Raw genomic sequence first — 12,518 nt, 5'->3', positions numbered from 1 at the left:
GCCGTACCAAATATGGGAGGAGCCGTGTCGGACGGGGGATGTGAGATTGCAGTGAAACGTGTACGAATGCAGCGCACACATGCACACACACACACACACGCACGCAAGCACACAAATTAAGATTAGGATTTAAAGGGACTGTGGAGCAGCGTCTTGTGGACAGTCTTGCACCCCTGTGAAATGATCCTCCCTTTCTTTCTGTATCTGTCTCTCGCGCTCGCTCTCTTTGTGTCTTTATCTTTCTCTTTTTGTACTCTCGCTCTCTCTTTCTCGCTCACCCTCTTTGTATATTTCTCTCTCTCCCTCTCTTTCTCTCTCTTTGTGTTTTGCAGAATGTGCTCCAGCTCACAACTGTATATTAGGATCCTGTCATAAAAGACATCCCAACTTTACTGAGGCAGACAATAAACTGTGGAACTTTGTGTCCTCTCCCGCCCCCCTTCCCGCGAGCTCAGAGGAAGCTTTGTCTCTCCCTGCTCCTCTCTCTGTACTCGCTCTCTCTCCCTCTGCATCTGTACCCTATCTCTCTCTCCCTCTGTACTCTTTCTCCCTCCCTATGTCTCTCTATCTCCCTCTCTCCCTCTGTCTTTGTAATCTCCCTCCCTTTCTCTCTGTACTCTTTTCATAATTGAAAAGCAACAGTAATATAATGTAAATCACGGCTCCATTCTGTTCTGCTTGTATTAAGCTCGCCGTGCCTTGAGACATCTCCATGGTTACAGAATTTGACTCAGAGAGCAAGGTGACGCTTAGTCATTGAGCATAACAGATAGAGAAGGGGGTGAGAGGAAGAGAGTGTGAAGAGGGAATTCTCTTTTTCATCTGAGGAAGGTGTGCCGATCGGAAGCCTCCTGCTGAGTGCAGCTGTTTGTGTGTGTGTGTGTGTGTGTTTGTGTGGTTGTGTGGTTGTACAAAACGCACAGTGTGTACATGAGCGCGAGTGTGGGCGTGTGTGAGTGTGCGCGCGTGTCGAGAGGCCCCATCCTGTCCGCTTCGACAGTCCTCACTAATCCTGTCCTTATCTCCTCCAGAAGAGTCCCTGAGAGGGGGATAACATTTCCGACACATACCTGCTCCGCCACCCCTCTCATCCCCCTCACGACATAGATACATGATTTTTGTCCACGCACTCGGAGGTAGAAGGAAGTTTGGAGCCTGTAAGAGATTTCTTCTTCGTGATGTTGGTGAGCTGTGTTGCTGAGCTAGCCCCGTCAGCGTGGCACCGAGGCCCAGCGGAAGGTTATTTGCGGCGCTTGTGCTTCATGAATATTAAGGCGTACAACGCCCCGGTACTTTGTTTGTTTTACTGTGCCTTCCCTTCTGCAGTTTTTGGCTTGGGGAGGTGCTGCCTCTGGAGTGGCAGGGAGATTAGAGCTGGAAGACACCCGGGCTGACACAACTTCACTGGGATCACCGTTAACCTGGTCTGCTTGGCCCTCTCACGAGCCTACACACACTCTGGGACTACCCCCCTCCTGCCCCTCCCTTCCGTTTCTAGCTATCTTTCTTTCTTTATTTCACTTTTTCTCCCTTTTCATTCTGGCAATCTGGCTTTCTATCTTTCGCTTTATTTTTCTCCCACTCACTCACTCTCTCTCTCTCTGTCTCTCTCTGTCTCTCTCTCTCCATGTGTTTCTCTATCTCTTGTTCACACGAACACATCTGAGACCATTATCATGCTTCAGCAGGGATCATGTACGATCTCTGTTCTTCAGTATAATAGAACCCATGGTGGTTTGAGCCTCTCAGATGGGTTTCAGATCCCGACACGTCGTGTGGCTGCTGTGGCGGCTGCAGAAGGCGTGTTCTCGTGTTCAACAGTAGGATGCATGTATGTATGACATGCTTGCAGAGGGTATGCATACATCCCATACTGCTGTCTTCCTCAGGCAGGCCATGTCCGAGGCAGAGGTTAACTATGTTGTGTCTCAACGGGGGCCGTAGAGTGTCTCTCCGGGGACTCGTGTTCACAGACTCACACACACACACACACGCGTGCACTACACACACGTGCACTACACACATACGTGCACTACACACACGTGCACACACAATCTGCTGGCAGTGAAAGGACACAGTGGAAGGACATGGTTTAATCAGTTCTTGTATAAACACCTCTCTTTCTCTGCCACTCTCTCTCTCTCTCTTTCTCACCATCACTGTTTTTGGCCTCACACAGATATCTGTGTTGTCGACGTCGGGGAGAGAGAGTGACAGACAAAGGGGAGGGAGGGGAGAAAGAGAAAGGAGGGAGATTGAAGGGAGAGGAGGAGAGGAAGATAATTCCAATTTAGACTAATCATGTCATTTGACGTGATTCTGCAGTCTAGTCATTCCTTAGGATGCAGAGCTGTGACAGACTTGTCCCCTTGCAGTGACATTCAGCACACCCAGTCACACTAGTCCCATTCAAACACTCCAGAAACTGCTGACTTTGCTACGGATGTTATCAAAAAAACATCCAGGTTGTCTAAGAGTGCAGAATAAATTGATATGTTTCAACCTCAGTGTGCTATATATGTTAGAGTGCACCCGGAATTAGATATTATGTCGGCAACGGATATAACAGGATGTCACTGGATAGGATGGATGTAGCCTTGGGGTTTTATTACAGAAAACAGATCACTTAAGGCTCCACCCAGCACCCATAAATAAACTCATCAATATACCTAATTGGAAGCTGTGTGAGTCTCGCTCAAGGATGGATGAAATGGTTTCAAGTCATTACATGAAGCTTCAACGATTCCAGGGTACATTTTGCTTGTCGGTGTGACTCATCAGTGCGTAGGGCAGCTCCTTCATACAGGAAGCAGCTCGTAAGTGAGAACTGTTTGTGATATCGCCAGCTTCCTCTGCAAGGAAAGGTGTTTGTTCAACTCAGCCGTTTCCATAGGCAACCCATTCCCAGAATGCAGATGCAAGATGAGTACGAGAAGATATGGGGTTTGGATTCTGAAACGGTAGCATTTGAGGAAACGTTTGGGTCATGTCTCATTCCTGAGCCTACATCATATCCTTTATGTGGCCTTTTCCCACCAGCATAGGAGCAGCGTGCCGCCTCATTGACCCGGAACCTTCCGTCGGTGACGGTAATAGTCTGCCCCACTGTGCCACACACCACTGGGTTGCCAATTCAGCGCCAGTGTGTTGGTGTCACTGGTTCCACAGTGAAGTAATGAACGTGTGTCAGATAAATGAATATTTCATACCAGCCCACTTTGGGTCCTTTCTCTTACAGCACAGCACAAAGAAAATAACACACAAATACCTTCCAAATATAGATCAGGCTGGAAATAGACTGAGTAGTCACACCCCTCAGATTCAAACATAAAAAGCCTTGTCAGTCACTCATACATGGTTAGAGGTTATTACTTTGGCTTCTGTGGACTAAAAAAGATGGTGGGAAGCACCTCATGCACAGATCTCAGCCAATGCTGTCCCTCGATCCAAAGGTTCAGTCCTGGTGCAGCCGCCAGGATGGGAAACATGGCTGAGCGGTTAGGGAATCGGGCTATTGATCAGAAGGTTGCCGGTTCAATTCCCGGCCGTGCCACATGACGTTGTGTCCTTGGGCAAGGCACTTCACCCTACTTGCCTCGGGGGGAATGTCCCTGTACTTACTGTAAGTAACTCTGAATAAGAGCGTCTGTAAAATTACTAAATGTAAACGTAAACAACATCATCCAGACCCTGTCTCTGTCGTCCTCGTATGAACTAAGGACTAGATGAGGACTTTATCATGTGGTTGTGTTCCCTGAATGGTAAGTGGATTCTTTGAGCGTGTTTAATTGTAGAGACAGGCCATTGGCATTAGGGGGAAAACTAAAATAATACCTCCTTCTCCTTTTCCGTCTCTCTGTTTCTCTCTCTCACCACTGTTCTGTCTCAGTCCATCTCTTTCTCTCATGAAATGTAGAGATGAATATTCCTGGCTCAAGGCAGAGGGTGAGGTAGCCTGAGAGTGGGTGTGGATTTGTTATTCATTAAGGTTCTTTTCATATGCAGTCTGCCCACACTGCTGCATCAGGGGCATTGGTTAACTGCACCTCCCACCTTCAGCACCAGGGCCGGCCCAAGCCTTTATGGGGCCGTTTAATCGAAGAAATACGGTATTCTAGGATAGCTGCTCAAACATGCTAACGTGTTAGTTCGCTACATTAAATGTTCTTAGACAATTTGAACAGTACTGTCTTCTAAATCACAGATTAAGCAACGAGCAAATGTCAAAGTTAGTTAGACTAGCTAGCTCTATCTCATCTGCTTTTTATTAAGGCTGATTTGCAAGGAATGCAAGAACAGCTAGATAGCGAAAACGCCTAGACTACCTACTGTAGCCTGTAAACTAGTTTAGCTTGCTAATGCAAGAGCACCTGCTTCTCCAGTTCTTTCAATAGATAATCTAGACAGGCGTTAGCAATAGGCTAGACTGCTATTCGTTTTCTGGCTATTTTTTCGTAAGCTTCCCTTCTAGTGCCAACTACTGTAACAACTAGCCTCTAGCTAGCTAGAGTAATTTGCTAAGTAAGGTATGTTGATGTGATATTTGAAACGTATTTACAGTGGACCCCTAGTACAACACAAGAGAATGTTCATTAAAATGACATGCTGCTACTAGGTATTTCAGGACATGCTACTCCTACCGTATTTCTGGGGCGGCGTTTATTACACAATGTTCATTTTTGGTGCGGCGTTTAAACGAGAGCAGCGTTTAATTAAAGAAACACGGTACATTAAACTGTAATTTCATGTGCTCTTGGGGGCCCTCTGGTGGCCACGGGGGCCCTAAGCAGCCGCTTAGTTCGCTTATGCCTTGGGCCGGCCCTGTTCTGCACACACACACACAGACAATAGTCACACATACACACCAGTGCCGGAACTTTCTGGAGTGCTGTTGCATGGATACAGTAGGGTGAGCTCAAGAGCAATCCAGACCTGTTTCCTGTGTGTCACATTAGAGCTCTACATGATTAAAATACACCTGGTATCAAAGAAATTATAGATAAAATACGCCTGGAGACAATGAGATTATGTCAATATGCATAAAACATCATTGGAGCCTATTGTCAAGATGGTAATCATTCGGTGTGTGTGTGTGTGTTTTTAATAATGTGGAAATTCAGCCCCCACCCTCTGCTGTAGTCTAATGAGTCTATTTGGCGGTTTCCTCCCACACTGTCCACAGAACGTCCTAAACCCTCCCACGCAGCCTCGACCCCCTGTTGACCCTCTTAATCCCACGTTTAGCTTAGTCTTCTGGGCTGACATCTAAATAAATGCCATCCGTTTCTTAGGGTGTCTATATTAAATATGGTTTGTTTGGAGAAAGATTATTCGTAATTGCAACACAGGTGAGGGTTATTTACATTTATTCATCTAGCAGACGCTTTTATCCAAAGCGACTTCCAAGAGAGAGCTTTACAAAAGTGCATAGGTCACTGATCATAACATTACTTGGATGGTGTTTAGTTTTGTTTCTCATCCCCATGCCACTGTAAGATCATGTCATGCAGAGAGCCTGTACTGTGCCATAGCTACCTCATATAAAACTGTCGCATAACATCGCATAACATACAATAGTCTTCAGTTGAGTCTGGTTTGGTCTAGTTTTTGTGTCCATTGTATAATCCTGAAGAGATGTTGCTCTGTTCTGCTTCACTGTAGAGGAGTGTTGAGGCAGTTCTGTTTCAGATTAGGGGAGAGTGTTGAGGCAGTTCTGCCTCAGAGTAGAGGAGAGTGTTGAGGCAGTTCTGCCTCAGAGTAGAGGAGAGTGTTGAGGCAGTTGTACCTCACCCCAGAGGCGTGTGTTCAGAGAGGTCTGCTGCAGACTAGAGCAAAGTCTTGAGACTGAAAGCCTCACAGAGGAAGTGATTTGGTTTCCCTGAACAATCCAATTTGTCCAGTGGCTCAGAAACTCAATGATAGGCTGTAAGAAGAGAGGAAAGCACTATTCTCCCCCACCTCCATGTGTCCTCGTCCCCTGACCCACACTACCTCCTCAACTACTGCTTCAGAGTAGACAAATCACCCATATATTGATTAGCATTTAATTTAGGTTCCAAAACTTTAATGACTCTGGCTTTTTCCCAAACTTCCACATCACAGTAAAGGACCTGTTGGACAAATATAATCTCCTACCAGACTGTCTGTCTGTGGTCAGGCCACTCCCGTGCAGTGTCTGTGCTGCCTCTTTGTGGCTGGGTCAGGAGGAGGGTGTTGGAAAACTAGCATGGTGTATACCTGTCCCCTGTCTACCAATCAGTGGTCAACAGATCTAAAATTATAATATGTACAAGTTGATGGTGCTTAGCAAGGAAATAAGAGTGTATTGTCTGGTACAGTGTTCCATAAACAGTACTGTAGTTAGTGGGCTTGTGATGAGACCAGCTGTATAAGTGTGATTGAGGACCAGAGGAAAACAAATTTCCATATCGTCAATAATAAAGGCCATAGTTCTAGGTCTAGTTCACCCAGGGGATAGTGGGACTCCTGTGGAGACCAGGCTACGGAGACATCTCCCATACCATCGGTCTCTCTGGAAGGTAACTACACATCACACTGTACATCACACCAGGATGAAGACCAGTCCACATTTGCATAATCACTATGATTGATTCAGCAGCAGGAGATTATCATACCTAAGGAATGGCTCAATTTGTCCGGACCGAATCGATGGCACAGTGGGCGTAGGAGCTGAAGCTCCAGGTCCTGGTGTGCGCCGCGGCTCGGGCCGAGCCTCGGGCCGGGGTTTGGGCCGGGGCTTGGGCCGGGCCTCGGGCCGGGGCTTGGGCCGGGCCTCGGGCCAGGCCTCAGAGAGACGGGGATCGATAGGGCGGGCTATCCATGGCCAGCCAGAGGTCAGTCTCTCCAAAGTGATGTGTACACAATCGATGGCTTCCTCCCGGCTGACAGGCGGCTGCTGGTGGTGTGTTGAGGGTCGTTCCTCTTCTCGCTCCCGCCGGGGGGACAGATGAAGGGATGGGGTGATGGAGGGGGCAGGGGTGGAGGGGGCGGGGGGGTGCTGATCTGTGCTGCAGACCGTAACCATTAGTGTCCACAGGACCTGTCAGCATTTGACAGGGCAGTTAGGGGGAGTTAAAGTCCTTTATTTGTGAGGAGAGGTGGTGGGGGGGGGGCGGGGGAAGCAGCAGGGTGATTATCGGATGTTTCGGGTCGCTGGCGTGGAGATGACAAGCGGCAGCATCGGAGCACTGACCCCTTCCTGCTAGAGATGCTGGGTCATGTGACACGTCCTGTTGTGGCCTCCCTGAAGACCTCCCGTGAGTCCAGAGGAAGGTGACAGCGGGAAATGGCTAGAACTGACTTCCATATGCCAACCATCCGCCTTCATTCCAGCCTTTTGTAGGAGGTATTTTCAAGGTATTACCCAAGACATTTAGTTTGACATAAACTCTATTATTGTGTTACACAACAATGGATGCAAGGCTTCTGATCAGTGCCCAGATTAGTGCAAAGAATTAGCGCAAACGACTATTCCATGTCAACTGTGTTAGTTGTTTAGTCAGCAGGAATGGAAGTTCAGTGAGTCAGTCTGGCTCAGCTCTTCTGGAGCATGTAACTCACCTCAACCACTGTTAACAAGTCATTACCTCGCTGTCTAAGCCAATCAGACTCCTCTAATGTCCTGAGCCTGGTTTCCTCAGGACAAATCCCCCAGAGAGAAGGAGAGACAGAGAGAGAGAGAGAGAGAGAGAGAGAGAGAGAGAGAGAGAGAGAGAGAGAGAGAGAGAGAGAGAGAGAGAGAGAGAGAGAGAGAGAGAGAGAGATGGAGGAAAGAGAAAGGTGGGACAGATAGCGAGCATAAGAGAGAGGAAGATAGTGAGAGACAAGAGATATGGAGATGGGGACTGAGAGATAGGTGGAAGGTGAAAGAGAGAGATTAAAAGTAAAAGGTTATACCCCAATTAACCCTCGCCCCAGATTAAGAAGGAGTAGCTCATGTAGCGTAAGCACATGATCTGATGTAAGCACTTGTCCAGCACATGTACAGTGTTAACTCCCAGACACTTTAAACGTAAAGGTCTGGACAAAGTCTGACAAAATATTGAGAAACATATTAGTATTTTTCTAATGTCAGCACTCAATGAGGTATCCATATCCTGAACTATATGAAACATCTGTTGATTTTCTAACCATAGCAGGGATAATCTTCATACCTCATCCCTGGGTATATTACCCTTGGTTCTGAGTAGCAAGGTTTAGTCTGTGTTAACTCCTTTGCAGACAGTGGTTGCCGTGACGTTTGCTAGGTCACTTCCAGGTCAGGCAGTGGGGACATGCTCTCCTCCAGGACATGCAGGCATGATGTGGCGTGCAGTCACAGTTACCCGCTGCCCTGTTCTCTGCCGCCCATGCAAATGAGGGGCGACCTGAGTAATTGATCTTCTTAACTACTCCCACTCAATTACAGAAGGTCAGTTGCAGACACCTCAGGAAGGCTCAGTAGCAAGACGTGCCAGTTGCCGGCCATGGCACATGAGGGTCCTTGGAGATATTTTGAGTGTGTTTGTGAGCGTTTTGAGCATATTCCACCGGTCTACTTGTTTCTCCTTCCGTACATCTCCAAAATGTTTCCGTCTTATTTTAGAATGTAAAGCCATATGTTGCATTCAGCTTCTGGATCAGGTTTTGTAAGCACTTTAATATCGTTATGGAAATGAAGATCCTTATGGTATAAAATTATAATCACCTCACCAGTTTTAGGAACTGATTCTTTGCTAAAACCTTTTCTCAATCAGTACAAGAAAGCAGGTCACCGGGTTCTATGGCCATGACCCAGGGTGAGGATTTAACAGGCTTGCCAGAAAGGTTGGGGGTTAGAAAGCAATCAAGATGTGTCCTCGGGTCACCATGGCAACATACTAGGCCAGTCAGACTAGCTCAACAAAGCTGTGTCCGGGAGCTGATAAAAGGTTTAGCCTAAGTAGAACTAATTAAAAACAACACTTCCTGCCAGGAGAACCAATCACCTCTCTGTCTTTTCTGGATAAAGGAGAGGAATGAAGTCTGGGGACTCTGAAGGTCACACAAACCATGACTGAGCTAAAACATTTTGATTAGTCTGTAGTTTTAGGTGATGTATTAGTGGAGGTTGTCCAGCCATTGTCTAGCCCTCTCCCTTCACCTATGAGAGGATATATCTGTTACAATGTCCTATTATCTTGGAAATCACTGTGCCCAATTACACTACAGATAAGCACACTGAGAGATGATAGTGTATTGGATAAGGACCTGGATTTACATTTTCGTTGTAGTGCACTTGTTTCCCTTAAAGAATGCTGCTTCTGCTTCCCTTGGCAGGAATGCGATTTCTCCTCATTAAACTGTAATACATGTATTTGTTTCTAAATATATAACTCAGGTCAAAAGAGAGAGTTGCTCTCCCTCTGGTTTCGGCTCGTACAAGTGCTGTACTTGTTGAGATGCTGCGCCGAGGTAGGCCCGCGGAGCTGGAGAGGGGAGGCCAGGCGCTTCTGACCCCCATCCATGTGGGCAGAGGCAGCGGGAAGAGCACAGTATGGGTGTGCACAGTAACTCAGCTAATCCCAACTGTACACAAAAGAAGTTACATCTCTCCTGGCGAAAGAAGGAAGTGGGGGAGGATGAAGGGAGTAGGAGGAGGAGGAGTAATTGGAGGCGGATGAGAGGTGGAAGCAGTAGTGGTTGTTCTTCCGTGGTGTCAAGGTCAGAACACAAGCACACACGCAGACACACACACACACACGTACTTATGCATACTGACTTATCTCGTAATATCATCTTATGAATATCCAGCCTCTCCCAAGGGTTTAGATGGATTGGCAGGCCAGGTATGGTCTATTAAAGTTTGATATTACCCCCTACACCATTCCTCATTTTCTCCTCCTGCTTGTCCTCTTTCCATTCCTACTCCTTCCATTCTTCCTCATTCCCCTCTTCACATCCTACTCATCTTTCTTCTCTTCCTCTTTGCCTCCTCCTCCTCTTCCTCCTCCTCCCTGTCAGTCTAGAACTAGATCAGTTCCCTGTCAGGGCTGACGGGTTTGCCCATTCATTCCACAGGAAGATTTTAGCATTAGTATTTTACAACACCTTCTTACTATCTTTACTTTCTGAGGGTGTATTGACTCCAGGTTTGGATTGTCAGCACATTGTTCTCTATCTAGGTCAGCGATCTGTGTTTGTGTGAGTCCTGGGGATCAGAGGATATCCTGAATCTTTGCCCATCTTTTTTGTGGTTCATTCAGAGATATATTCAGACACCATGAACATTTCTAATCTGACAATAGGTGCACACAGTCATAGGTATTAGGTCTGTGTGCGTGTGGGTAAGTGTGTGTGTGAGTTGTTGTTTTGGATGTTTTGATAAACATCAACATGTTTTCTTCATTTTTTGTTTAAGTTCTAAGGCCTGTAGTTGCCTGAGACTATTTGACCACTGTGATGGATGGACATGACATTGATGAGGAGATGAATCACCTTAAACCCAGGAAGCCAGATGTGCTCCCAATGTGACTTTTCTCTACATTTACTGGGGAAGCAGTCATTTCCTAGGGTGCTGGGGAGAGAGTTGATAACACACCAGTTCTATTCTGGGAGGAACAAGCTGTACTGCAAATTGGATGTAGCAACAGTTGTAGTGTACTCCAAAAGTGTCAATGTTCTTCATAGCCCTCTAACAACCACAGGTCACCTTGATGAGGGAAAAGGAAAGATGTTTGGTAACTCTGTGTAGAAAATCTAATGCGAACAATACACTCATCATTAATCTGAGCTACCTATTTTAAGACAACATCAGATACTTAGAATAGTGTGGTTGCAATTCTTATAACATATTCAATCAATAGGTGGCACCAAATCCTCCCCATCAATAAAACATGTTCTCTCTTTTTTCCGCATTTTGTTAAAAACTCGAAAATTCTAGCCCTTTTACAGAAAATTGACACAGAGAGGTCAATTAATATACCAATGACAGCGCATGGAGCCAAAACCTCTCTTAAAGTGAAATGTGCACATGTGATATATTGTTTGTTTTCTTGCTTATCATGGAGAGAATACTAATGATCAAATCTGTCTCCATGACATGAATATGAAAAGTACGTGTAATTTTTTTTAACAATATTTTACAGTTTTTTGACTGATATCTGTATAATTTCTCCCTCTCTCCAGATTCTGGCCATCATATCTATCCTGTTTATAATCCTGTCCACCATCGCCCTGTCACTCAACACCTTACCTGAACTTCAGGTCATTGACGAGTTCGGCCAGGCCAATGACAACCCCCAGCTTGCCCACGTTGAGGCTGTGTGCATCGCCTGGTTCACCATGGAGTACCTCCTCCGCTTCCTCTCCTCCCCCAACAAGTGGAAGTTCTTCAAGGGGCCTCTGAATGTCATCGACCTCCTGGCCATCCTCCCCTACTACGTCACCATCTTCCTGACAGAGTCCAACAAGAGCGTGCTGCAGTTCCAGAACGTGCGGAGGGTGGTCCAGATTTTCCGGATCATGAGAATCCTGAGGATTCTGAAGCTGGCCCGACATTCCACAGGGCTCCAGTCTCTGGGCTTCACCCTCCGGAGGAGCTACAACGAGCTGGGCTTGCTCATCCTCTTCCTGGCCATGGGCATCATGATCTTCTCCAGCCTGGTCTTCTTTGCTGAGAAGGACGAAGACGCCACCAAGTTCACCAGCATCCCCGCCTCCTTCTGGTGGGCCACCATCACCATGACGACGGTCGGTTACGGCGACATCTATCCGCAGACTCTCCTAGGGAAGATAGTGGGCGGTCTCTGCTGCATCGCCGGTGTGCTGGTGATCGCCCTGCCCATCCCCATCATCGTCAACAACTTCTCCGAGTTCTACAAGGAGCAGAAGAGGCAGGAGAAGGCCATCAAGAGGCGGGAGGCCCTGGAGAGGGCCAAGAGGAACGGCAGCATCGTCTCCATGAACCTAAAGGACGCCTTCGCCCGCAGCATAGAGCTGATGGATGTGGTGGTGGAGAAGGGAGAGGACAAGTGCTCTCAGGACAACCACCTGACGCCTAGCCGCTGGGGAGGCACGCCCAAACGAGTCGCCTCCGACACCAGCCTCAGGTCACTGGACACCAGGAACCTTGACTCAGGCCTGATGGCCTCCCCACACCGCATAACCATCACCACCACTGGCAGCCCTGAGCGTTTCCCCAGGAGCCCCCAGCACCGGAGAGGCAGCCCCCTGCCCTACAGAGGCAGCCCTCAGCACCTCAATGCCCAGACACTGGAGCAGATGTACAACCAGATGAGCAAGTCTCAGTCCTTCACCAACCTCAACACCAGTTCCATTAGTACCATGAGCACCACACCGGCCCTCACCACGACAGAGAAACCCCCACAACACCAGCCCCAGTCCGAGCCTGCACCAACACAGGAAGTGGAGCTGGAAATGAAGGAGGTCCCGCCTTCCTCGGAGCCTGCCCCGAAAGACAAGGTTGTCACGGAGATCCGGAGCCTGTCGAGCGTGGACAGCTTCGCCAGCTGCACCGC

General features: G+C 47.6%; 1 protein-coding gene across 1 annotated transcript in view; it reads left to right on the top strand.

Moving 5' to 3' along the window:
• The window catches only part of LOC136957804 (potassium voltage-gated channel subfamily B member 2-like), a 66,263-nt gene that overhangs the window by 52,976 nt on the left and 769 nt on the right, over window positions 1-12,518 (top strand). The window contains exon 2 of the mRNA XM_067251997.1: window positions 11,167-12,465. Coding sequence (XP_067108098.1) covers window positions 11,167-12,465 — 1,299 coding nt within the window. The remainder of the gene's footprint in view (window positions 1-11,166; window positions 12,466-12,518) is intronic.

The sequence above is a fragment of the Osmerus mordax genome, chromosome 15 (genome assembly GCF_038355195.1).
Source record: "Osmerus mordax isolate fOsmMor3 chromosome 15, fOsmMor3.pri, whole genome shotgun sequence".
In the NCBI taxonomy this organism is placed as follows: domain Eukaryota; kingdom Metazoa; phylum Chordata; class Actinopteri; order Osmeriformes; family Osmeridae; genus Osmerus; species Osmerus mordax.
The sequence above is the reverse complement of the archived record's forward strand: the minus strand, read 5'-3'. Positions and strand labels throughout refer to the sequence as shown.